This window comes from Peromyscus leucopus, chromosome 22 (assembly GCF_004664715.2).
Source record: "Peromyscus leucopus breed LL Stock chromosome 22, UCI_PerLeu_2.1, whole genome shotgun sequence".
NCBI classification, from domain to species: Eukaryota; Metazoa; Chordata; class Mammalia; order Rodentia; family Cricetidae; genus Peromyscus; species Peromyscus leucopus.
The window spans coordinates 50,091,102-50,117,871 of record NC_051081.1 but is presented as its reverse complement, the minus strand read 5'-3'; the positions used below and the strand labels follow the sequence as shown (position 1 = coordinate 50,117,871).

Here is a 26,770-nt window from a genome sequence, read left to right as displayed (position 1 = left end):
GTAAATGTACTCGGGCTTTCACATACCGTCCTGAGAAAGTATGTTTCACTCGTTTTTGTGTTTGCCACCACGGTATGTTGCTTGTTGTGGTTGGGTAAATATTTAATGGCCCAATAAATCAAGGAAACGGCCGCTGTTCTACGCCAGCTTCATTCAGCAAAGACTTTATTTCTAGATTTGATAGAGTGGGCTGCTTGTAGCTTGATGTGAGCACACACCGTCTCCAGCCTTACTCAGAAGGGGAACCCAAGGCACCCGCTAGAGGCCTGTGAACCCCCAGTTGGGAGTGGAGGCGGAAAGCGTGTGTGACTGGGCCACCCAGAGACCAGATTGCGTCTGCTCATAGAGGCAAGCTGTTTCCGAATCCATCCCCCCCCCAGAAGCAGCAGGAAGTCCCGCTCCCATTTTACACCCCCACCCCAACCCCACCAGATGGATAGGTCTGTGGTGTTCTGTTGCTTTCCACCACATATCTCGGTCTGTACATAAAAAAAAAAAAAAAAAAAAAAAAAAAAGCCGAGAACATGCTAATGGCACGCAGTCTATCTCCATGCAACCAGGAGTCACAGAGGGTTACAGAGATCTGTCCCGTGTTTGGGCTGGAACCACCTTCAGGGGACTCCGAGCCCTAGGCAGATAAATATCCACTTAAAAAACAAAACTAGAGAGTCTGATAGGGTGGGGGCACACGTGTGATCCCAGCACTCTAGAAACTGAAGCAGGAGGACCCCGAGTTTGAGGCCAACTTGGGTTATATAGTGAGACTCTTTTTAAAAAAGCCCAGAGCTTGGGGCTGGAGAGATGGCTCAGCTTTTAAGAGTGCACACTGCTTGCCAGGCAGCGGTGGTGGTGGCGCACACCTTTAGTCCCAGCACTCGGGAGGCAGGGGCTGGTGGATCTCTGTGAGTTCGAGGCCCGCCTGGGCTACAGAGTGAGTTCCAGGACAGAGTATGTACTGCACTTGCAGAGGACTGAGTTGAGGTCTCAGCACCCTTGTGGTGGCTCCCAGTCCGTACCTTTAGTTCCAAGGCTTCTAAAGCCCTCGTCCAACCTGTAGGTAGCAGGCATGAATTTGGTGCACATTCGTCCATGCGGCCAAACACCCATACACATAAAATAAGATAGGTCTTACAACCAAGAGCTGGGGGCTGGAGAGATGGCTCAGCCGCTAAGAACACTGGCTCTTCTTCCTGAGGTCTCCTGAGTTCAATTCCCAGCAACCGCATGTTGGCTCACAACCATCTGTAATGAGATCTGGCGCCCTCTTCTGGCCTGCAGACAAAACACTGTATACATAATAAATAAAAATTAAAAAAAAAAAAAAAAAAAAAAAAAAAAAAAAAACCCAGGAGCTAAGGATATGGTTCCAGTGGCAGAGAGCTTGTGCCTAACATGCACATGGCCCCAGGTTCAGTCCCCACCTAAAAAAGTAGATACTTTTATAGGCATTCAGCTGTTCCTACCGTACCCTTGTCCTTTAGGGGTTCCAGAGACTGTCCCTCATTGGTTACTGAATGCACATAGGACTTGAGAGCTGTCCGTCACAGGAGCCCGTGGAGTTTAAGACACGGGATAAGCTCCCCGTGAAGGCTCCCCCACCTTGGTTCGGTAATTCCTGAAAGCCCCACACTGGAGAAGACCTCCAGCTCTGAACTGGGCTGGCCGGCCGGGGCCCTGGCCAGTGGTCTCAGGAAGCTGCCCGTCTTTCCTCCGCAGCTTCAGAGTGCTTATCTGCACCGTGGGCATCCGGTGAGTCAGCCTGTCTCCATGATGTGTAGGACCTGGTGGACAGGTTGCTGGAGTGCGACGAGGCTGGAGCCTCGGGGTAGAGCCTGGAGCATTCATTCTGCGGACTGGGCCCTGTAGAGTGACTGATTTAGTGTGACCTGTATGACACTCCTGCTGTGGTGATCTGTCATGGAGGTCCTTGGTCACCTCTTGTCTGCGTTCTTGTGTTCTTCCAGAGCTAGCATTGTCTACGTGAAGCATTAGGAAGTCTGCGTGACTCCCGCCCCCCCCCCCCCCCCCCCGGCCCCCCGCGTAGTTGCGACAGGGGGTGTGGGTGGGTGCGTGCAGGTACTGTTGGGGTGGTGTGTGTTGTGTTGTCCTGCGTCGTGTGGTCTGTGTCTTGTGGAGGAGGTGGGGGGGTCTCGGTGGTTTCAATCGGTGTGCTTTGGATCCTTGTCTGCGTCTTGCCATGCAGGTGTTGCACGACCCAGGCTTAGAGAAATGTTGTCTGCAGGCAGCCGTGGGGTGACAGAGAGCTGCCTGCCTCCCTCCTTCTCTCACTGGGAAGGAGAGGATGTGGGGGCTGTTTCAGAATGCCCAGTGGACCCACGCACTCCTGAACCCCAGTGTCTGTCGGCTAGGACCCCTGCATTTGAGGGTTTGGTAACTGAATATCGTCATTCAGTTCACACTCCCGGCCGCTGATGAGTAGGTGATTTTTAGGCATGCATGAAGACTACAAAAGACGGGGTGTAGATGTGTCTGTAAGTAGGAAGGCACTCAGGAAAGAACCAGGGTGGCCAGCCTGCCTGAGGAGGTGGCTCAGGATAGCTGGAGGAGGAACATGGATAACAACAGAGGAAGACATGCGCGTGTCGGGAGAGGGATGGATATAAGCAAGCTAGGCAAATCCACGGTTAGGTGTGGGGACCGCAGCGTGCTGAGAGAGAGCTCAGGGTTACAGCAGGGACAGCAGCAGATGTCTGGGAGAATGCAAAGAACCCAGGCGCCTGGCTTATGTCTCAACTACTGGGTGAAGCCCAGGACTGCCGCATGGGCTTCAGTACCTCTGATGCTAGAAGGTAGACACGCCTGTGCTTAAGGACGGAGCCCACGGGCCCCGAGAGGGTCGGGCAGCATGGTAGGCTATGGACTAGCCGGATCGACAGAGGCCTTCGGGGTGTGTCACCCATCAGTTATGTCTGGTTTCAGGATCGCAAGGAAGGACTACATCACGGCCAAGTACATCGAGAGGAGATACGCAAGGAAAAAGCACGCAGACGTCTCGGCGAAGCTCCACAGCCTCTGCGAGGCCGTCAAGACCAGAGACATTTTTGGGTTACTCCAAGCTTATGCTGATGGTGTGGACCTGACAGAAAAAATCCCACTGGCTAACGGGCATGTAAGAGGGGCCGCGCAAGGATGGAAAGTGAGGGGTGGACACAAGGGAGGTGTGTTCAGCCATGGTGTTCTCCACATTGCCCTCCCTCCCTGGAGAGAAATGGGTGGCACGTTTTCTTTTCATTGGTAAATAAACGTAGAGGTTGAACGGACTTTATCCTAATTGCTGGGGCCAGAAGTTGTTTTTTAACTTGGGGCGTTTTTTAGCTGTTGAAATACTTGAGACCCAATGAGATCTTAGAGGTGGGATGCAGGCGGCTTGTGTCTCTGGAATGCCACATACACGGACGTGGTTTGGGCAATGCCGCCAGGGCTCCTCCGTTCTGACTGTAAGCCATCAGCTGAATGCAGGGGTGGATTTTTCCACCACTCCTGAAACGTTTAGGGTTGTGCTGCATTTTGGATTTATGACTTGTGTTCAGGATGCCCAACCCGTTCATGTGCCACATGATGATGTGCAAACATGGCATTTTGATAGATATCCACGTCATGGAATGACCACAAGACAGGTCATCTCGTCTATCTTTTGTCGTGGAGACAGTTCAAATCCACTCAGCAATTTTGAGTATATGATTCAAATACATTGTTAACTATAGCCACTCCTACACAATAGGCCCCCCCCCCTTTTTTTAAGAAGAGTCTCACACTGCCAGCAATCCTCCTGCCTCAGCTTCCTGGGTATTGAGATTACATTTGTGTACCCCCGCATCTACGTTGACTCCTTTCAAATTGAACCTTTGTATGTCTTATTCTTTTTTTTAAAAAAGATTAGTTTAATTTTACGTGTATATATCTGCATGTATATATGTACACCTCATGCATGTAGGTGTCCTCCGAGGCCAGGATGTCAGATCCCTTGGAGCTGGAGTCCCACATGGTTTTGAGCCTCCCGATATGGGTGCTGGGAACTAAACGGGTCCCTGTGAGAACATCAGGTTCTCCTAACTGCTGAGGCATCTCTTTAGCACAGTTGGTTTATTCTTAAGCCAGATGTTGAAGGAAAAGGCCATCTGAGGTGGAAGGGACTCCACCATCAGAAGCTTAAAAGCCTCAAAGGACCCCTCCCCCTCCCATAAGCAGGTTTAGCGAGGGCCTCTCCTCCGTGTGGGGAGCTGTGGCAAGGCCCGTCTTTTAGCTCACACTCTCAGGGTCCTCCCAGAGGGATGGACAGAACACCTCCTCCAGCCTCCAGATGTGGCTCTGGGGGTCACGTCTGCGTTACACTGTCGGTACCTGAGGAGCTGTCCAGTCTCCTGGTCTTCCCGACAGAGTCCCCAGGGGCGCACACTCAGGACTGGGCTCATCAGCCTGTATGGTCTGGTACCAGAGAGGGCCAGCATGTTTGGGCCCAGAACCCTAGGCTAAGCCAGATCCCGTGAGTGGGAACATTTTAGGGTAACCTTTCCTCCTAGCGACGCAGGCTCTTTCTAAAGTCAGCAGTGGCACTCCCATTCTCTCCCGGAGAAAACTCAAGCCCCCATGTCCAGGGCAGGATGCCCGTACCGCCCAGAGGACTGAGCAGGCAGGACAAGTGTAGAACGAGGCAGCCGCCCTGTCCACGCCTTCTGCGTTTTTGGGTTTTTCCTTCCTCTCTATTTTTCCACCCGCCTGCCCGAAACAGCCCCCGTTTGCCCATCCTCTCCACTTCCGGTGTGGATGTAGGGATGGGGACACAGCCCCCGTTTGCCCATCCTCTCCACTTCCGGTGTGGATGTAGGGATGGGGACACAGCCCGTGCCATCCTCCCGCCGTGTGGATGTAGGGATGGGGACACAGCCCCCGTTTGCCCATCCTCTCCACTTCCGGTGTGGATGTAGGGATGGGGATACAGCCCAAATGACTTGAAACGCCCTGCATTTCTCACCTCCTGTGAGCAGGGAGGGAAAGGACCCATCTCTGAGCTCTGTTGTCTTAGTTACATTTCTGTTACTGTGAAAAGACACCATGACCAAGGCCTCTTATAAAAGAGAGTATTTATTTGGGGCCGACAGTTTCAGCGGGCTGGAGTCTGTGACCATCGCGGGGCGCATGGCAGCAGGCAGGCAGGCATGGTGCTGGGGCAGTAGCTGAGAGCTCACATCTTGAGAGACCTCCACAAGGCAGAGAGAGAGATGACAGACAGACGACTGGACTGGGCGTGTCACAAATCTTTTTAAACATCAAAGCCCACCCTTAGTGACACACCTCTTCCACCAAGGTCACACCTCCTAATCCTTCCCAAACAGTTCCACCAACTGGGGACCAAGCATTCAAACATAGGCGCCTATGGGGGCCGTTCTCATTCAGACCACTACATAGGCCTTTTGCTGTGGAGATTAAAAAGTGGGCACTCTGTACTGTAAATAAACATTTTTGGGGAAAGGCGGAAAGGCCTTTGGAAGAGACACGAGGTCCTGGGCTTGAAAGAGGCCTCTGGGATTCCAAATGTCTTGGTTTGAATTTCAGGAGCCAGATGAGACGGCCCTCCATCTTGCAGTCAGATCTGTAGACCGGACTTCCCTTCACATTGTGGACTTCCTGGTCCAGAACAGGTGGGTGTCTCACTAAGTGGATCCCTCTTTTCCTATTCTTGGGGCTTCCCAACAAGGGACCAGACGCTGTCTCCACTGCTTGAGCTCTGTTGCCAAGATGCTCGTGTCTCCAGTTTAAATATGAATTATGGGAATTCCCTAGGAAAGCCCAGAGTGAGAACAGAAGGCCTTCGTGATACCTGCAAGATCCAGTATATATAATCTAAGAGAGACTCCAGGGAACCATGGCTGCTCAGTTCCCAGCCTTGGGGAAGAACCTGGGGGGCCTGGGTCCTCAGCTGTGCCGTGAGCATTTCCCTGGTTTGTTGTGTGGGCGAGTCTTTCCCATATCAGTCCCCACACAGCATCTCAACAGCAGAGAGCTAGGGGTCAGTGAGGGTGCACTAGCCCCTGGTATTAATGGCATGTGTGCTTCCCAGTACACGCCCAGATTAAAGGCGTGTACCACCACTGCCTGGCTCTGTTTCTCTCCTAGACTGAGTCAATCTCATGTAGTCTAGGGTGGCCTTGAACTCACAGAGATCCAGACGGATCTCTGCCTTCTGAGTGCTGGGATTAAAGGTGTGTGCCACCACTGCCTGGCCGCTGTGTTTAATCTAGTGGCTGGCTCTGTCCTCTGATCCTCAGGCAAGCTCGAGTTCTTAAATTACACATATCACCACAGACAGCAGTAGATTTAGAGGGTCCGGGTGAGCTCAGTGCTAAGTGCTGGCTTCACATACACGAACCCCAAGTTCCATCCTCAGCACTGAGCAAAGAAAGCAAAGGAGACCCTTGGCGTTCCTGCACTGAGGCAGCTGTTTTCCTTCTGTTGGGAGCCGCAGGTTCCCACCCAAGGGCGCCTCTGTCCCATTTGTGTGCCTGTGGATGGTGACCCTTCAGATGGCAACTGCTTTCATCGTGTGTGTAAAACACATGTACCTTTGGTTTGGATTAACCTGGTCTTATTTTATGAGAGAAGAATATGTGAAAATCTTCAAAGTGTCCCCCTTCACCTGCTTTTGGGGGGCTGTCCTAGGGCCAGGCTTGGGACCCTAAACTGAACAGTAGTATCCCTCCCCTGATGGAAGCATCAAGAAACAACGTGGAGGGGGCTGGAGAGACGGCTCAGCGGTGAAGAGCACTGGGTGTTCTTCCAGAGGACCCGGGTTCGGTTCTCAGCACCTGCGTGGTGGCTCACAACCATCTGTACCTCCAGTCCCAGGGCATACAGTGCCCTGTTCCGGTTTCCATTGGTACCAGGCATGCACATGGTGCCCAGACACAGATGCAGGCAAAACACCCATACATACACCATAAAATTATTTCTTTGCAAAAGAAAGAAAAGGAACAAAATGAAAAGTTCTCCTCTTCCCTGGTGTGACAGGCGGGTCAGGTCGTGTAGACTGAACAGTGAACCTGATGCTCTGGGTACCACAGGCCAAGAGGAAAGGGGCCGGGTGCCAGGGTGGCTTCAGGGTGTGCCGTCCTTGAACCCGGTGGTTCTCAGCCTTCCTAAGGCCGCGACCCTTTAGTACAGGTCCTCAGGTTGCGGTGACCCCGGACCACACCATTATTTTCACTGCTACTTCATAACTGCAGTTCTGCTACCGTTATGAACGTGGATATCTGTTCTACGATCCCACTGAAAGGGTCAGTCGGCCACCGAGGGGCCGCGACCCCCAGGTTGAGAACCACTGCTCTCACCCAAAGACAGCCAGCCCATCCGGGGCTGGTCGTCTCTGTGTTGGTTGCATCTCTCTGAGGAGGGGGTAAGCTGGATAAACCGGGCTGCTAATTCACCTGTCCTCCCAGAGTCTGGGGGCCGCCGTCCTCTGGTCCGTGACTCTTGTCTTCCTCTCTCTGTGTCCGTGTTTCGAGCAGCGGGAACCTGGATAAACAGACGGGCAAGGGCAGCACGGCCCTGCACTACTGCTGCCTGACGGACAACGCCGAGTGCCTCAAGCTCCTCCTCCGAGGGAAGGCCTCCATCGAGATAGGTAAGAGGCTGCCGGGGTGTGCCGGGGTGCGCCGGGGTGCGCTGGGGTGTGCCGGGGTACCGGTGGCTCTGCCGGCCTCCCCCCACCCCCGGCCTCCTTCCTGCAGCTCTGCGCTGCTGGTGTTAGAAGCGGTTGTCACACTGGAAAGAGTGCCCCTCCCTACCTGTCCTGCAGAGTGGCCTGGCGCCATCAGCGGGCTCCGCCTGCCGTCTGTCTGTCTGTCTTAGCCTCCAGCTTAGCCTCCAGCCTTCAGGAATGCTGAGGGTAGGCCTTGCAGGAGCCCTGAGCTGGGTGAACCCTGGCTCACCTCCCCAGGTGGGACGAAGCCTTTTGACAGAGGCGGGGGCTGTCACTGTCCCCTCCCCCCACTGTCACGGTGACAGATCCGGGTACCCCCACCCGCCCCCGTCTCCCCTCGGTTGTGACCTGCGGGCACTGCCAAAGCACGCTTTACCCTGAGCCGTCCAGCTGTGGTTCGTTCCTGGGGAAGTGCTTTGGAGAACTACTGAGCCAAACCAAAAGTCGATGAGAAGATATGTTCTGCTGGAAAGCCAGGCGTGGTGGCTCATACACTTGAGAGGCGGAGGCAGGGGGATGACTGCATGTTTGAAGCCAGCTTAGTCTCTACAGTGAGTTCCAGCAAGTCAGAGCTATTTAGAGATACCCCGTCTGGATTTAAAGAGGAGGAGGAGGAGGAGAAAAAAATAATAATTAAAAAAAAAAACAAGTAAACCTTGTTGACAGAGACTTCAGAGAAGAAAGGGCCAGCTCAGACGTCTGACCTGCTGAGCTCACCGCCTTCCAGTGTCACGGGATGTGTGTGTACGTGCATGCGTGCGTGCGTGCGTGCCTCACGGTGCATACTCTTGCTCTCTGGATAGCTTGTACTTGGGGGTCATGGTTTTAGTTAGTTGGCTGCATCAACAGCTCTTGGTAGCTCAATCCTTCTTACTAAAACATAGCTTCTCTACACGCTTGTATCCGGTACAACTAAATGCCAGCCAGCCAGCCCTGCCCCGGTTAACCCGACTGCATCCCGTGTCTCCTGCTTACTTTAGTGAGGTGCTCTTAATTACTGCATGAGATGCTTAGTCTTTATGATCAGCTTGGTAGGACTCAGAGTCACCATGGAAACCAACCTCTGGGCATGTCTCCAAGGGTGCTTCTAGTGGGAAGACCCCTCTAACTGGATGGCAGCGTCCCATGGGCTGTGGCCCTGGACCTGCTAAAAAAGAGACTTATTCCTCTCTCTGTGTTTCCCAACTGTGGAGGCAGTGTGACCAGCTGCCTGCCTCCCTCTCCTGCTGCCCTGACTTCCCCACCATGAGGGACTACCCCCAATGTGGGGGCCATAATAAACCCTCCTTTCTTCTGAGTCGTTTCTGTCCGGTATTTTGTCCTAATAGTGCGTGAAGTAATTAATATGCAGAGTCTTTAGTGCGCTGTCCATAGAGAACAGATACCTGAGAAATCAATCAGGGGGAGGGAACATGGATTTTGACTCCGGGCATCAGTCTGAGGCCAGCTGGGCTCCATTGCTTTGGCCTTGAGGTGAGGGGGAAGCATTGACAGAGAGGGCTGCTCACCTCGTGGCAGTCAGGAAGCGGAGGGGAGAGGGACACCCTCACACGTGTGTCCCCACTGACCTCCTTCCTCCAGCGAGGCCCCGCCTCCTTATAGCCTTTCATCCATGGATGCAATTAGCCCCTGTCTCGATCCCCTCTGACCCCAGAATAAGACCAGATACCCTGAGTCGGAGAGAAGAGAAGGTGGGGAGTAGATGCAGGAGAGGACTCTGAACAGGGCACCCATAGCACAGGCACTAAGACGGCAATTACTAAGTGGGTCCTCGGGAAGCTGAAAAGGACACCTTGATTTGAGCAAAGAGGCCAGCTGCAGAATGGGAAGATCTTTAACCATTATGCAGCTCACAGAGGGCTAGTCTCTAGGACTACAAAGACACCATCAAGAAAACAACCTAATTAAAAATGAGGTACAAGCTGGGCCTTTAATCCTACCCTCAGGAGTCAGAAGCAGGTGGGTCTCTGTGCGTTCAAGACCAGCCTGTCCTATGTAGCAAGTACTAAGAAAGTCAGGGCTACATGGAGAGACCCTGTCTCAAAAGGAAAAAAGGGGGGAGGTGTGTGTGTGTGTGTGTGTGTGTGTGTGTGCGCGCGCACAGAGTTCTCAAAAGATGAAACACAAAAGGCGGAGAAACACTGAAAGATCAGTTCAGGATCCAGTCACCTCAGGAGCACCCCCAGCTGGGGACCAAGCCTTCGACGTCCGTCTGAGTCTTTGGGGATGTTTTATATGCAGAACATCAAGCCAAGCTCTGCTGTCTCCTTACCCTCCTTCCCTTGACTTTCAGCCAATGAGTCAGGAGAGACGCCGCTGGACATCGCCAAGAGGCTCAAGCATGAACACTGTGAGGAACTGGTGAGCACCCACTGTGGGCAGACGGCCTGATGGAGACGGGGTGGGGTGGGGTGGAGGAGAACTCGTCTCCCTGGACGAGGGTACAGCACACACGGCAGTACACACCTCCTGGGGTAAGCCAAGCCCAGGCTGGCCTGCAGGAGCACTGGAGAACCTTCCCGGTGGTGAACCTTGTGACTCAGCATATGCTTATGGGCCACGACTGTAGGCCTGGCTCCTCAGGCAGCTGGAGGAAAGGATGGACCCCCACATTACGGGGTACCCGTGAATGCCTAGCTCTCTTCACAGCGTGCCCAGCTGGCTTTCCCACTTTTATCCTTCAACCCAGAGCATGCAGGTCACTCAGTGCCGCGTTTCTCTTCTGTGATGGGGTGAGGGAGACCAGCTCCCTCTCCCCACCCAGGGTACTTTTGAGTAGGGAAAAATGAGGAATTTGTAGATAGAAATATAGAGGGAGAGAGACAGAAACACAGGATAGCCTCGAGAGGGCCTGGGTCCAAACCCACCAGCCCTTTGGTCTCTGCTAAAAGGCTTTTAAAGGAATGCCAAGGGGTGGAGCAGAAGACCTCCCCCCACCCCCCGCCCCCAGCACAGCCAAGTGCAGACCATTCCAGGCACCCGGTGACCATGCATGTGGTCAAGCCATCCCCCAATGCAGCCCTGCTGTGTGAAGCAAGCTCAGCTATCACTGGGAAGCTTTTGTGGGCTCCCACAGTGGAGTAGAGGGGCTGTGAACCTTGGGGGGAGCCGCGGAGTCAGGAGTCCTGCCTGGGTTTGCAGTGGGCCGTGCCTCATTCCGGGCTCTCTCGGCATTTGTGGAGTTGCGGGAGGTAGTTGTGCCCTTTGCAAGGTTGCGGCCCGAGTTGTTGAATCTTGTTAAAGCAGGTACACAGTTAGTTTCCGACCCGCGGACCTCCTAATGCCACACAAGTAGAGAGTAAGCAGAAGGTGCTTGTGTAGACGCTACCCATCAGGTTATTTAATCTCTCCATCCCCCGTTGTGTGGGTGAGGGAGCAGACACAGGAGAGTCCAGTGACTTTTCCAAAGTCACACAGCAGCTGTCTGGCTCTGGGCAACAACTAAGCCCCGCACATCAACTGCACATAGTAGACTGCCATACCTCCTGTCCGGCTGGAGTAGAATTAGCCAGGCACTTTCTGTGAGGGAGTTGGAGAAAGGGGCCTCCTTTCCCACAGGGCTCAGTTCTCTTGCTGTGAGAAGGCTGGCTGGCCGCGAACACATTCCTTCTGAGGTCCAGCTGACGCCTACGCTGGGCTCATAGCTGAAAGATGGTCATCGCCTTTTAGGTCCCCAAGTCCCTTGCCTGTGTGGCACAGTTTCCAGAGAGTCCCTGACGGGGAGCCTTGAGGGGCTGGGTTATCCTGCGAATCGGGTTCGGGGACCTCCACGGAGATCCAGGGATTTGAATAAGCAATCCCGGAGCAGAGTGGAAACTTCCCTGAGAGCCGTTCCGGACCCTCCGCCCTGGCCTGTCCGTGCTTGGTCCGGACACCCACGAGTGCCCGTCCTTTGTACTTGAACACAGGGCAGGCAGCAGCATTAACTGTCCCTCCCCCTTCCCAGCTGACTCAGGCCTTGTCGGGAAGGTTTAACTCCCACGTTCACGTGGAGTATGAATGGCGACTGTTGCACGAAGACCTGGATGAAAGCGACGACGACGTGGACGAGAAGCTTCAGGTCCGTGCCTCCCTGCCTCGGCGGGGTGGTTCTGTGGCCCTGGTGTGTGTTCATTGATCCGGGCGGGCTCCAGGCTCCCCTTCCCATGGCTCCCCCTGCCTCCCAGCTCCAGCCCGCGCTGATGGAGAAACGGAACAGGCAGTTCTACGATTGTAGGTGTCTTGTGGGGGAGGGCGCCCCGCCTGCTGTGGAGCCATTTTACAGAGTCAGGTCCTGTCGGCAGGGGACACTCTGTGGCTGGTCTTGTTTACCGGAGTGACCTTAGAAACCACCACGTGGGAACTACTCAGTTGCCCTTTAGAGCTCACCGGATCTAACTTCCTTTATTGGATGGAGACTTCAAAGCCTCCGGGGAGGTTGGTTCAGCCAAGAGGACATGGATGTTTTCACACAGCCTTGGAATGAGCATAGGGCTCTAGTCCTGGTCCAGTTCCCTGTCATATGCACCACCAAGCATACCTTGCCGGTACCTCAGGACGATGCTGCCTTCGCACGGGTCTGTGGGTGCAGAGCAAGTTCAGGCAGCCTCCCTCCAAAGCCTCAACCCTTGGCGGTGACCCTTCCCAGCTCCCGCCACAGCAGACTGCCAGCTGTACCAGCACGCACTGTATTAAAATGAGAGGAAAGACCTGGTCAAGCACATTGTCATGGCTTAGTGTTTTATTTTTCCCCTATAGGACTTTAGTATTCTCTAATATGAACTAATATTCTAATATAAACTATAAACAGATGATTAATAGACACAAATGGGAGAAAACATTTCTGAAGGCTATTGGACCATCAGTGATGGAAAGGCATTTAGTATCTGTACTTAGCATTCCCTACCCAGCACAGATATGTAAATGAAAGGATATGGTTGCATCTCAATAAATCTTTATTTACAAAAGCAATAAGGTGCTTCTGCCAGTCCTGAGGACCTGAATTTGATCCCACGGGCTCATATGGTAGAAGGAGAAAACTGAGGTCCACAGTGTCCTGTCTTCTGCACATGTACCTGTACACATACACAAAGAACACACATTTTTTTTTTTTGTTTTTTTGTTTTTTGTTTTTGGTTTTTGGTTTTTGGAGACAGGGTTTCTCTGCGTAGTTTTGCGCCTTTCCTGGGACTCACTTGGTAGCCGAGGCTGGCCTCGAACTCACAGAGATCCGCCTGGCTCTGCCTCCCGAGTGCTGGGATTAAAGGCGTGCACCACTGCTGCCTGGCACGTTTTTGTTTTTTAAGCAAGTGATATCCTGAGGATTTACTGACCCCTGATTCATCAGGATCTCAGCAGCTCAGCAATTCAGAGGCGTGTGAAGAGGACTTGGTGATCTCTGCCAAATTAAGCACAGTGCCGGGTGGAGCTCGATCACTGCTCAATGGCCAGGACCATTCTGTCCCGTAAGATAGTGTGGTTGGCAAGGAGGAACCTCAAGGACAGCGTAGAGCTAGGCTGAGGCAGCTGGTAGGTAAGATGAAGTAGCTTCTCTTTGAAGTCCTTCACAGAAGGAAGAATTGCAGTTTGTAAGCCATGGCTGGTTAGGTGTGCGTGTCTAAATTGTAAGCCACGGGGCGAGTGGGATTTAAAATCTTGCAGCTCAAATGCAACGGCGTAGGCCGGGCTGAAATGGTACCCACCACGCAGCAGTGATGGATGCGTCTCCCTGTTGGTCGAGTTGATAGCACTCAGAGAGAGCCATAGCTCGGTCTCACGCTCTCACCCCTGGCGTTCCTCCACAGCAGCCCAGTCCTAACCGGCGCGAGGACCGGCCCGTCAGTTTCTACCAGCTGGGGTCCAGCCAGTTTCAGCCCAATGCCGTGTCTTTGGCCAGAGACATCGCAAACCTCACCAAGGATAAGCAGAGGGGCTTCGGACCCAGCCTCTTACAGAATGAGACCTACGGAGCCATCCTGAGTGGCAGCCCGCCCTCCTCCCAGGCCTTACCCCCCAGCACCACCAGCGCACCCCCACTCCCGCCTCGGAACGTTGGTGGCAAAGGTACACGATTCTGAGTCCCCTGCGAATGCCTATGGGCGTGAGCATTGAGGAGTTTGGTGCGTGGGTGTTTATTTTATAGCTATTTTCTGTCTGCTGCCTTAAGGAAATCCCTTATTTTTAGCGTGCCAACCCTGTAGAAGTTGTACCTGGGTTCTTACTCTGGCAGAGGTGTGTGTGAGGTGATGGCCAGCAGCTGGTCAGCTAGGATGGCCTCCCCTGCCCTTCCCACCCTGCTCTGCCCATCCTTTCCCGACTTGGTCCCCTCGGGGTGTCCTGATTGGTCCCCTTCTTCTTCCTTGGGGATAGCTTAAGGCACTGTGAGGACTTAATGTCTCTAGAATACCCTTGAAATGAAGGAGTGAAAGTTATTGATTTGGGGAACAGTGCTCAGCCTAATTGTAAAAGCACACGTGTGTGAGCCCTTAAGTGTGCAAGGCTCACGAGACTCCTCCCCCATCTGAATATAAGCAGACCCACTCAACACGTGACTTTTTTTTTTTTTTTTAATGTGTGTGTTTGTTTGCTTTTACAAATATGGAAACCGTTTGTCTGATGGTGAGGACCGACCGGCGGCCACTCTGCTCTTGAAGTGGCCAGCAGATGGCCAGTCCGGCTCTGCCAGGGCTGCCCATCTTAGGTGGTAGTCTTCAGGGCCTCCAAGGTCAAGGAGGGGCTTCCCTGGAAAGAACAGTAGCGTCCACTTGCTGTCCCTGAGCTGTGGCTGCCATGCATAAAAACACTGCAGACTGTCTCTTGCAGCGGCTGGCGGCTGGGGAGGGGGGGGCAGTGTGAGATGGTCCTGGGTACCGAGTAGCTGGGAGAGCAGCTGGACAGACCACACATGTCACTACCCTCCTAACACTCAGGGAGGCCCAAGAGTTAGGTGAGTCACTGAGGCTCAAAAGCATGAAGAGCGGACCCTGTGCCCCCTGCTCCCTCCAGCACCCCAGCCTTTGAGTCCTCCTGGACCCTATGAGCACTCCCTGTCGCCTCCTACAGGCTGCCCAGGGCAGTGCAGGCCCTTACAGGTATCTCACTGCTTCTGCATCCTGGAGATGTGAGCTAATTCTGAGAGGCCCGGTGTCAGAGAGACTGGCATTCCCAGGAGTAGCTTGTGCTGGCTCTGTGATGGGAGAGACTTCACTGGCCCCAGGGGATGGTAGGAGAGAGTTGGTCAGTTCCTTGTCTTGATTTCTTGCAGTCTTGGAATCGGAAGGATTGTTTTTCCCACTTTTTTTTTTTTCCGTTCTATCTTTAGCTCTATTTTTTTTTTCACATGAAGTAAATTGTACCCCCATCCTGCATCTTCCCTGCCCTAGAGTCCACGCTTGGTATGAAGATGGAGTTTTCACACCCAGGATGGGGAATAGAGTTAACACTGCCCTGTGCCTCATACTGGGGTGCAGAACTTACTCACCATAGGGCGAGTGTGAAGGCTGCCCCCCAGCCCTCCCTTAGACACCCCTGTGCATCTGAGTAAGTTTCACCCAGTGAGAAAGACCATGACCAGGGAAGTGACGTCGTCTTGGGGGGTCACCTAGAGCGACTGGACCGTCTGTGCTGAGTTCCAGGCAGATATGTTGCGGGAGGCTGGGGAGAGCCCCGATCTCGTGTTTGGAACACACTCTTCCTCTTGCCCACACTGACTGAGAACGCGGTCTCTGTGGCCCACGGTAGGAGGTAATAGAAGGGCAGAGGCGAGCAGAAGGTCGAGGGGCCCTGAGTGCAATGCTCAGTAGATTGATGGCCATTTATTTTCCTTCTTCAAACTATAGCAGTTTAAAATTTCGTCATCAAATTGAGAAGGCCACCTGTGGGTGCTCCCTGGAGCAGTTTATTTACTTATTTTATTATGATTATTTTTTGGATGCGTCCCACTTTGCCCTCCTAGAGAAAAGAGTAAATCTTAGGGTTCTGGTGCTGTTCTAGAAGGGCTCATGTTGACCCTTTTTATGAGTGAGAGGATCAATAACGAAGTGTTTTGTTTCTGTTTTTGTTCCGTGCCGTGTGTGTGCGTGTTGCGTGCCCACGTGTGCCCGCGTGTGGGTTTAGTTCAGACAGCCACCTCGGCTAACCCTCTGTGGAAGACAGACTCTGTAGGTGTGAACGGTGTCAGCAGGCAGCGATCTTCGTCAGACCTGCCAGCTGCCCACCCACCGCCGCCCCCTCTGCGCGTGACATCGACCAGTACGTTTTTTGGTTTTTTTTTTTTTTCCCTCCCCTTTTTCCTTTCTTTCCAGTGGGCCTTACGAATCTGGAAAACAGGGGGCGCTGTTGGCAGCCACTTGGGGGTGACCGCTGCGGGCTGCCCACAGATATATACCAGGTGTTGCCCTTGTGGCCTCCACCTCCACCACCCCCCCACCCCCGGCCTGTTCCCTCACATGCTCCCCCTCCCCCAAGATGGCTCCCTCTTTTCTCTGTCTCGCAAGGCATTTTAATGACATCCCCGCCCCCCTCTACACACAACATGCTTCCAGTTCCTTTAGCCGTGGGGTGATTTGGGGGTGGTCATTTCAGTCATGATCTGGCATGGTATTTTCTGTGCCAGTGTATGGTGGGCAGTTCCCACCACTGGGAGCCAGGCAGCGGAAAGAGCCTCTCTGCTGCTGCAGAGCCCAGCAGTTTTCACTGGGTGAGTGACGCCAGCCCCATCTGCTCCCTGCCCGGCCCGGGCCGCGGGAGCAGGGGAATTCAGCATCTCTGGGTCTATCACTTCCGGGGCACTGGAGCTCTTCCTAGGCCATGGTGCCTGTGGGTTAAGCAGAAGGCACTCTGGCTCTCTGCAGGCATTGCAGCAGCAGCTCAGTGTGTGCAGGAAGCTGCAGAGGATCTGGGGCCGGGGCCGGCTGCAGTGGTCTGGGGTCAAGCGTTAAGAGGACTTCGCATCTGCCCTTCCTTCTGCCTCTCAACGTGGTGCTCCTGGGCTGATCTACCCTGGGCTTTTCTGTCAAAACGGAAAAGGGAAGAGAGAGAGAGGCCATGAACTAGATCCTTTTGTTTTTGCGTTTCCCTCCCCAGAGTCCCTCTGGTTCCATATATATTTGCTCCCATCCTGAGGCAGGCCACTGACAGGAGCCTGGTGGCTTCTCTGTTATTTTTGAGATGGGTGGGGTGAACGAGGCCCAGGCACATGACCTCACTCTCTGTTGTTTTTAGTTTTTAAACAGCTCTGCCCACTTTGGCAGTATCACTTCGCCTTGGAGCCTCAGCCTGTCATCCGGACAATACAGATAGTTAGTTGTAGCAACCGTCACCTCTCCCCTTAGGCTGGGGACCCCATACCACGTCAGTTGTCACAGTCTGTCCTTAGCGCCTACCCCCCCCCCCCTTTTACAGGCCGGTGGGGTACATAGGGTTTTGTTCCCTTCTAGGGGTGGGTCCCTGGATGCAAGAAGAACCCAGGGCAGATGCCGGGCTTGAACCTGACCTCAGACTCTGCCTACTCTGCTGGATTGGGGCCAGGCCGGCCACAGAATCCAGGGCTGGCCCCTCCACGGTTTTCTGTCTAAACACACACAGGCCTCAGCAGAGTGTCGGCTTGTAGTTGAGGTTCAGCTTTCCGTGTGGTTTAGCCCCTCACGGTTTCTCAGAGGAGACAAGCTGAGAAGCAGCCATAGGTGTTCCCAGAAGAATGCTAGAGAGAAAGAAGTCTCCAGAAAGAGCCTAGGTATGTGACCTCGGGAGCTCACTCTCTCTACACCCCCCCCCCATTTTCTTTCCACAGATTCCCTGACCACCACACCACCCGCTCCTGTGGCTAAGACATCAGGCGCACTAGAAGGCGGGAGCCAGCCAAGCAAGCCCACCCAACCCGGGGCCTCGCAGAGCAAGCCCCCACCCCTGCCGCCCCAGCCACCCAGCCGCCTGCCTCAGAAGAAGCCATCTTCCGGGTAATTGTTGCCCCTGCCTGGCACTCTGGGGGCCACAGCAGCCAACACTGCCCCTCACATTCAGAGGGCTTCCGATGGCATGGGCCCCATTCCTTCATCTGCTGGGATGTCTGTGTGAGCCCTGGAAATCTCCTGTGTTCTTGCCACGCTAGGGTGAGAGGCCAAGGGCTGTGTAACTTACTGATCAGCTCTCGAGGGTCTTAAGGTTAATTCTGCGAGGATCTTTTTAGCTGAAGATCGATTACACGCTTAGATCGTAAGCCCGCGTGATTAATTTAGATTTTTGTGCGTTAACACTGGGGTTTTTGGAGTCAAGCCCTTAAGACCCAGGCCCCTGTGGGTTGTTAGATGTTTCCTACAGCCAATCACTTTCTCCTTCGCGCACACACCACAGAGGGGTCTAGTGACCTTTTTGAAAGCGTTTAAAAGTTTTACATTTGATTTTATGTGTATAGTTTTGCCTGCTTGTACGTCTGGGTATCACGTACCTATCTGGTACCCGAGGAAGCCAGAAGAGGGTGCCAGACAGAGCCTCTGGAACTGCAGTTAAAGGTGGCTGTGAGCCCCCATATGGGTGCTGGGAATCGAACCCATGTCTTCTGGAAGGGTAGCCAGTGTTCTAAACCACCGAGCTATCTCTTCAGAGCCGTGCCCACCCCCCATCTCTAAATTTCTTAATCTATGTTTTTATAGTAGGAAGTAGATGTATTGGGGTCTTCTTTTTGTGGATTCGTTCTTTTTTTTTTTTTTTTTTTTTTGGTTTTTCGAGACAGGGTTTCTCTGTGTAGCTTTGCGCCTTTCCTGGAACTCACTTGGTAGCTCAGGCTGGCCTCGAACTCACAGAGATCCGCCTGGCTCTGCCTCCCGAGTGCTGGGATTAAAGGCGTGCACCACCGCCAGCGTGTCTCTGAGTGAGGTCTGGGGGGTAGTGGTTGATCTCACATGTCTGTACACATGTTCTTTTTTTTTTTTTTTTTTTTTTTTTTTTTTTTTTTTGAAAGGTTTCTTGTTAGCTTTGCACTTTCTGAACCACTGGTAGCCAGGCTGCCTGACTCACAGAATCCGCCCCCCCCACCCCCCCCGCCCAGCATCTCTCTCTCTATTCTTTAGCTTTTTCTTTTGGAACCCAAGAGTGCATGTCAGTATCTCCACTTTCTCTCACGTAGACAGCGCCAGCACTTGCTATTTTGAGACACACCCACTTAGCGGTGTGCATGCTTTAGGAGTCCTGTCTCGGGTTGGGGGGTGGCACAGCGGAGTAGTTTGTCCTTGCCGTCGCTGAGACCCCCGCTCCCAGGGGGGAAGTCATTTGGTAAAGGCTGCTGTCGTGGAGGTCTCCCCACTCCGTGGACTTGGCAGCCCTTGCTGCCTCAGCACACCTCAGCCGGGCTGCTGACCACAATGCCCGCGGGCGTGGGATCTCTTCGGGGTGGTGTGACTTCCTCAAGCCCTGGGCCCAAGACAGGTCACCCCAAACAGGCCAGGCCATGTTGCTTTTGCCCTGTTGATTTCAGAAGCAGTGCTGGAAGCCGGCCTGAGTGCGTGGAGAGGGTTCTGTCGGGACACGGGACAGCAAGACTGTCCCTTGTAACTCCCTTTCTCGGAGCTGAGAATCTTGGTTCCTGTGCTCAGTCGTTCAGTCGTTCCTTCCTGGGAACACAGCTCTCCTGGCTCGGCCTCCACCTGGCCTAGAGGCTGAAGTCTTCTTTCCCTGCTTGAACCAAATCAGCTCCAGCACCGGCACGTGGCCACGCAGCCTCTAGCCTCACCTCCCAACTCCCCATCCAGGCCAGGTGTCCCCTGCTGGGTCGTGGCCTCCTCATCTCACCCAGGTTGGAGTCAGGGTCACTGGACCCCTCACCCCTAGCCTGACCGTCCCCCGACCTGGTTCTGACAAACCTCTCGTCTGGATGCTTTAAATCCCACCCTCCGCTGTTTCTTTTGATATAACTCCCACTTCTCAGACGTCAGACCCGATTGGCCTCTCCATTAAACGTGCCATCTTGGTTTTACCAAATAATCCAACTGTTCTGACGGCTCCCCCAGATCCCAGAGGTGAAATCTGGGTACCTGCTCCTGACCGACCCCCCAGACCCAAGCCCCCCCAGTCACTTTTGAAGAGGAAAGGTGGTAGTGACAGCATGTTAGGGTCTCACCTTTCACCCAAGCCAGTCTGGTGGCCCTGCCACCCAGAGGCAGGGCCTGGGGCGCAGTCCGGCTGGGCGCTCCGCTGTACCAGGCGAGTGGGGTTTCCTCATCAGCCGGCCTTCTGCTGCTGTCTTCTCCAACTCCTCATGTGTTCCTGTGTGTTGTTTAAAAAATACACTTCCAGAGACTTTTTCTCGATTTTTGTCCTTTTCGTTTTCCATTTCCGTTCTCACAGCACATCAAACCCTGGTTATAGCACCCAGGTTTTGTTGGACAGGAGCGCTATCTCTCATTCCTTGAGGACTGGATGATTTGAGGGAGGGGGAGGCATTGGCCTCGCTGGCGTCTGGGTTTTTGGCTTCTGTGTGGTAGAAGCTGTCCCCTGTAAATGCCCCTGCACGCCTCTGTCCCTGCTTCAGGTGGGACACTGGGCACCATCACAGGCAGGTTGTGGTGTTTCTTCCCCGGCACAAATGCCCAAGAGAAACAGTCTGGGGAGGGGCGGGGGGGTGCTTATTCCGGTGCACAGTTCTCCCAAGAATCACTTGGCTCCCTTGTGGTAGGTCTGTCTGTGGTGAGGCAAGAACACCGTGGAGGCAGGGACCAGCTGTTGACCTCACAGCAGCAGGAAGCAGGTATCCAGAGTGGAGAATGGGCCCGAGACAGCTGGACCCTGCAGAGGGTGCCCCTAGGGGCCGGGTCTCTGAGTTGGAGTTGCTGTTGCTGCCCCTTAATAAGGCCACCAAATTTGGACTCCATCAAAGGATGAAATCACTTCCCCAGAGTACATCATCTGGCAACTGAGCATTTAACATGAGAACCTTTTGGGAGAGCGTTTCATATCCAGACCCTAACGATAGGTTTCCCTGAGGTGGTATGGCTGTTTGTCTGAGTGATTTTACCACACACACACACACACACACACACACACACACACACACACACACCCTTTGTTAAACTCAGGTTCATGGTGGCTGCCTAAAAGGTATATTTATGATTTCTGGGAATCACATTAAAATTCATCTTAAACTTGATCCCACTGCTTTTAAGATGTCCCCACTAGCTGCCCCTGGTGTCCTAGATGAGATATTCTATGCCCTCCCTGGAGTGGAAGCTGTCTTCGGTGTGCTGGGGACAGGTAACTGGGAGTTCAGGGCTTTGCCGCCACCACCGCCGCCTCCTTACGTGGCTTTGGGGACTTTTGTTGTTGTTTATTCTCGGTGAATCCTCTTGGTGATTGCATGGCCTGCCCTGTCTCCCACTTGCGGAGGTTTTGGGCATGGCAGGGGTGTTACGGTGTACCCGGGACTACTCCAGGACTTCACACCTGTGTAGGAGTCCCCTCCTGGGTCAGCCAGGGGATGGAGTCCAGAGCTTCACGCTGCTGTGAGTGCACTCCTCACTGAGCAGCGGCCCCAGGCTGCAGTCCGACACTTGTAAATCAGAGTGTTTGTGTACTGCTTTGCCAGGACATCCTTCTAGAACCCAAAGTGCACATCTGCACCCTAATATTCCTTTTTTTCAAAGATTTATTACTGCCGGGCAGCAGTGGCGCACGCCTTTAATGCCGGCACTCGGGAGGCACAGGCAGGCGGATCTCTGTGAGTTCGAGACCAGCCTGGGCTACAGAGTGAGTTCTAGGAAAGGCGCAAAGCTACACAGAGAAACCCTGTCTCGAGGGGGAAAAAAAAAGATTCATTGTTTATTTCATGTATATGATTGTTCTCTCTGCATGTACGCCTTTAGGCCAAAAGAGGGCATCAAGTCCCACTCTAGATGGTAGCGAGCCACCCTGTGGGTGCTGGGAATTGAACTCAGGACTTCTGGAGGAGCAGCCAGTGCTCTTACCTGCTGAGCCATGTCTCCAGCCCCCTCACCACCATCATATTCTTAACAGTGATCTGAAGTAAGGTTGGCTTCAAATCACCAAGTTACACCAAGACAAGTTTGCCTGCCAAGCCCCTGTGCCAACCGCCGCGGGCCGTGCCTCTCCGGGTCCTGTGTGCCTTTCCTCTGTGATGTGCTTGGATTCCTTCCCTCTCACATGCTGCCTTTTACGGTGCCAGGTCACGTCTTGACGTTCTGGACCAGAAACAGTGGGCTGCTGGCACTGCCCGGGCAGATGAGAACAGTGGTACCGGCCAGCAGGCGCCAGGTCACGGCATCCTCCTGCCAGCCGGGGCCCCGGGCGCACACCAGCCAAGCTAGGGCGGTGGATGAGTTTTCTCGATGGTCGTACTCGAACAGGAAGGGAAGCTGGGGGACGACAAAGCAGATGCTGTCGGTTAGTTAGGGTGTTCTTATCTGAGGCAGATTTCGATGAATGGAGCCAGGCTGCCGCTGCTGGAAGAATTCCATTTTTAAAGGAAGGCGTGGTGTATATTCCTTGTAAAGGAAGCCCACGCCCTACCAATAATTTTGAACATGATATAAACTTGTCATTTCATATTTGTTCCCTGGGAGCCAGAGACAGCCAGAGCGCGCCCACAAGCCAGCTGCCACCACTGCTCATGTCCATGAGTCATAGGCTGTCAGTGGGGTTTGTACTTACAAGCGGTGGGTAAGATTTTCAGGTGAGAATGTTTCATGGCAGGTGAGATTTCTGGGACCTACAGATTTTAGTGCCTGTGTCTTAGTTACTTTTCTCTTGCTGTGAAGAGACACCGTGCCTAAGGCAACTTACAGCAGAAGTCTACTGGGACTCATGGTTCCGTGGTCAGAGTCCATGGTCATCAGGGTGGGGAGTATGGCAGCAGGTAGGCAGGCCTGGCCCTGGGACAGTGAGTAGCTGAGAGCTCACATCCTGATCCACAGGCACAAAGCAGAGAGAGGCAGGGGAGGCCCTAACTGGGCCTGGCATGGGCTGTTGAAACCTCAAAGCCCACCACCCCAGTTCCCCACCTCCTCCAACAAGGCCACACCTCCTAATCCTTCCCAAACAGTTCCACCAACTGGGGACCAAGCATTCAAATATCTGAGCCTGTGGAGGCTATCCTTATTCAAACCAACCACGCCCGTAAGTCAAGTATTAGTCTAGGTTGGCCTTGAACTTGTGACCCTTCTTCTGCTTTACCTGGCCTTTGAGGGCAAGGCTTATGGTGATATAGTGTGTACCCTAATAAATTTGCCTGAAGATCAGAGAACAGAACAAGCCACTAGATTAAACATACATGCCAGGCACTGGTGGCACACACCTTTAATCCTAGCACTCGGGAAGCAGAGATCCGTCTGGATCTCTGTGAGTTCAAAGCCACCCTAGACTACATGAGATTGATTCAGTCTAGGAGAGAAAACAGAGCCAGGCAGTGGTGACACACACCTTCAACCCCAGCACTTGGCATCTCATGCCTTTGCTTGGGAAGCACACATGCCTTTAATCCCAGCACCAGAGAGGTTGAGACAGGAAGTAATATGGCTGGGCAGAGAAAGGTATAGAAGGCGTGAGGAGGAGACAGGAACTAAAGGCCTTAGAGCTGGAGCTCTTTCATTCAGGCTGAGGAGTTGGTGAGGTAAGAGGTGGTGGCTGGCTGCTCTGCTTCTCTGATCTTTCAGCTTTCACCCCGATATCCAGTCCTGGTTTTTTGTTATAATACCAGTTAGGTTCCGTGCGACAAAGGCTGGCTGACCATGGTCCTTCACCGAGTGCCTCTTGTGAGCACTTCCTTGACCACAGAGGAGGGAGTTGGCCACTCAGTGGGAATCAAATCGGCTTTGCTTTTATGGTTTTCTCAGCCCCTTGGAAATAAGAACACAACCAAGTCGCGTTCCTTTCCTCTTCATCCCGAGACTGCAGACCAGCACCCAGATGGGTTCCCTGGGGCAGCAGAGGAAGTGACCTGCTGTGGAAAGAATGCCATCCATTGCAGGCTGCCTCCCCACCTGCTTCCTCAGCCCCTCCCAAGGCTTGCCTGCCCAGTTGTTTGCTTACTTCCTGTTAGGGTCCACCAGCACCCCTAGGCGACCGGGGATGCCGCGTCTCTCTCTCTTAGCCCTCCGCAGACTCCGGTCCCTTTTCCCTTTAGAGAATTAACAGAGCTCGTGTGTGTCCCACCTTCTTCGGGTGAAAAGCCACCAGTGGCAGACCTGAGTGGCTTGAGCTCCCTCTGCCAGCTGTGAGAACGACTCCCCTTCGTCTCTGCTGAGGAGATGCTGGACCCGGGGTTCAGCGGGCCTGCCATCAGCCACATCGGTTCCCAGAGCGGGGGCCACAGAGTTCACAGACATGAATGACGTGGACTTGTGGTGGTGTCTGCACACAGACCCTGGCAGAGCCACCCAGGCCTGAGGTTAGGCTCCAGCCCGTCCCCTTTCACGGGATGATGGAGGCCGGAGTCAGCAAACCGTGCGTGGAAGCAGTGATGGGCGCTTAGCTTCCGTTCCGGCCTACCATGAATGGCGGTCCAGTGCTGGCCCTGGGATCAAGATCTGGCACTTTGCTCTGGACCTTTCCTTTTTCAAGAGTGGGGCCGGGGAGGCCGCACATGGGATGGGCTAGAGTTAGAACAAGCTCAGGCTTGAGCGGAGACGGGGTCCCTTATCGAGGGAATAAGGTTCGAGCAGGTAGCCTCGGTGATCAATCAACCTCTATTTCCTTCCTTGTAGGACTGACAAGCCGACCCCACTGGTCAACAAAGGCCAGCCAAGAGGACCTGGTAATTATTTAACTTGGAACAGGTGGATTCATGGGGGCTGGGGGGGCCAGGGGGTGGCATTTCTAGGTGGCTGGTCAGCCCTGGTCAGGGCCAGGCAGGAAGTTCTCTGCCTCGTCCAGGAGTTTTCTCTTGATACGGCAGACATGTGGAGAGCCCACTTTTAGACTAACCTTGTGACTCTTCTTCCAGTCACCGTCTTACAGTTAAGACGGATGGGACGGGGCTGGGGGGTGTCTTGTAAAGTTGCTTTGTCGTGGCTCTCTCTAGAAGCTCCGGGTCCTCTGTCCAACGCCATGGCCCTGCAGCCCCCGGCACCCATGCCGAGGAAGTCACAGGCGGTGAGTGGACAAGGCCGCTGTCCTGCCCCCTGCTCTCCTAGTCAGGAGGGCCCCGAGGCAGCCAAGGGTTCTGTTTCTCCTGGGTGGAGGGAGCTCTGAGGGCTTTTTTTTTCCTGGTGCTGTTTCCTGATTGGGGAGCTGACCAGCGTGGGCCTCTGTTCACTGCTGCCAGACCCCCGGGTGTTTCCTTTCCCTCCACTGCCCAGCTCCCGCCCCACGCTATCCCCGCCCGCTCGCTCGCTTGACCTCTGTGGGTTTCCCAGCCCAGGTACCGGGCTCCCGAGGCCAGGAGGTCCTCCACCTAAGGCCTTGGCCTTCCGCCACACCAGCCCTCCCCCTCCCCCTTCTGATGCAGACCAAGTGCAAGCCCAAGCGGGTCAAAGCACTTTACAACTGCGTGGCGGACAACCCGGATGAGCTGACTTTCTCCGAGGGGGACGTGATCATCGTGGATGGGGAAGAAGATCAGGAGTGGTGGGTGAGTCGGGGGGGGGACGGGGGGGGGCTGTGCACAAACCGGGTGAGGCCACGGGGGGCTGTGCACAAACTGGGTGGGGCCACGGGGCCTGTGCACGAGTCAGGGTGAGGCCACGGGGCCTGTGCACGAGTCAGGATGAGGCCACGGGGCGCTGTGCACTGTGCACAAGTCAGGGTGAGGCCATGGGGGCTGTGCACAAACCAGGGTGGGGCCACAGGGCCTGTGCACGAGTCAGGGTGAGGCCACGGGGCCTGTGCACAAACCAGGGTGGGGCCACAGGGCCTGTGCACGAGTCAGGGTGAGGCCACGGGGCCTGTGCACGAGTCAGGGTGGGGCCACGGGGGCTGTGCACGAGTCAGGGTGAGGCCACGGGGCCTGTGCACGAGTCAGGGTGGGCCACGGGGCCTGTGCACGAGTCAGGGTGAGGCCACGGGGGCTGTGCACGAGTCAGGGTGAGGCCACGGGGGCTGTGCACGAGTCAGGGTGAGGCCACGTGTCTGTGCACAAGGGAGGCTCTTAGCCTAAGCAGTCTGGGTCTGGTGCTGCTGCCAGATTATCGTTCAGCACCTTCTGCATCCTTTGGTGTGTCCTGTGTGGACACCCTCCTCTGAGTGGGCCTGGTCTGTCCTCAGGGGAACACCTCACTGTTATGATGGATGGGCCACTTGAGCTCCATTTCCAGAGCGCCCTTGACCCGAACAGCTGGGCTCCGGGGTAGGGTCCTTGTGACACTTAGATCCCGGCCCAAGCTGTACCCGGCTCGGCCTCCGGCTGGTGTGAGAGCAGCATGGGTACTGAGCTTCTCCCAGAAGCCCGTGTAGCTCAGACTCAACCACCCAGACCTGTCCACCCGGCACTGCGGCCAAGAGGGCCGGTGGGCTGGGGCTGCCGGGGTGGGAGTAGACCAGGAACGGAGCAGACACAGAAAGTGCTCGGCAGGGACCGCCACCCTGCGGGCACTCCGGGCCCTGCCCTGCAGACAAACCAAGTATTTCCCAAGGTCCCTCGGGCCTTGGGGGGCCGCTCTGCTGGTCAGCCACAAGGAGTTGGGCGTGATCTGTAGCTGCCCCTCCCTCAAGCCCCCCTTCTGCACCCCCACCCCCAAGTTCTCTGGTGGGTTGATACGGTCGCTCGCGGTCACCTTCCTCGAAGCGACTAAGGGGAGACGCCCGTCCCCGTCAGCTTCCCTCGGCCCCCACAGCTCCCAAACTCCTTCCCCTTCTACTTGAGGAGGAACTCCTGTGTGCGTGGCTGGGCCTGGTAAGACTCCAGCCCTGGGCTCCGGGAACCTGACACACCCACCAGCACCTCCCACTAGGAAGCAGAGTTGGGGTCACACTGTCTTTCATCCTGCGCTATGGATGGACTCCAGCCTGTCACAGGCTTCACCCTATGGAAAAGTATGGAAAATCCAGACAGGGACAGAAGGAGTCAACGTTCGACTACAGATCCTGGCCCCCCTCCTGAGAACCCAGAATTCTCAGTTTGACAACGTTCCTTTA

The 26,770-nt window shown here is 54.5% G+C and overlaps 1 protein-coding gene across 1 annotated transcript in view; it reads left to right on the top strand.

Annotated features, from left to right (window-relative positions):
• The window catches only part of Asap2 (ArfGAP with SH3 domain, ankyrin repeat and PH domain 2), a 165,694-nt gene that overhangs the window by 135,962 nt on the left and 2,962 nt on the right, over positions 1–26,770 (top strand). Inside the window, 11 exon segments of the mRNA XM_037198170.1 lie at positions 2,941–3,130; positions 5,575–5,660; positions 7,524–7,639; positions 10,011–10,078; positions 11,664–11,777; positions 13,501–13,759; positions 15,812–15,946; positions 17,487–17,652; positions 24,403–24,452; positions 24,720–24,790; positions 25,146–25,268. Coding sequence (XP_037054065.1) covers positions 2,941–3,130; positions 5,575–5,660; positions 7,524–7,639; positions 10,011–10,078; positions 11,664–11,777; positions 13,501–13,759; positions 15,812–15,946; positions 17,487–17,652; positions 24,403–24,452; positions 24,720–24,790; positions 25,146–25,268 — 1,378 coding nt within the window.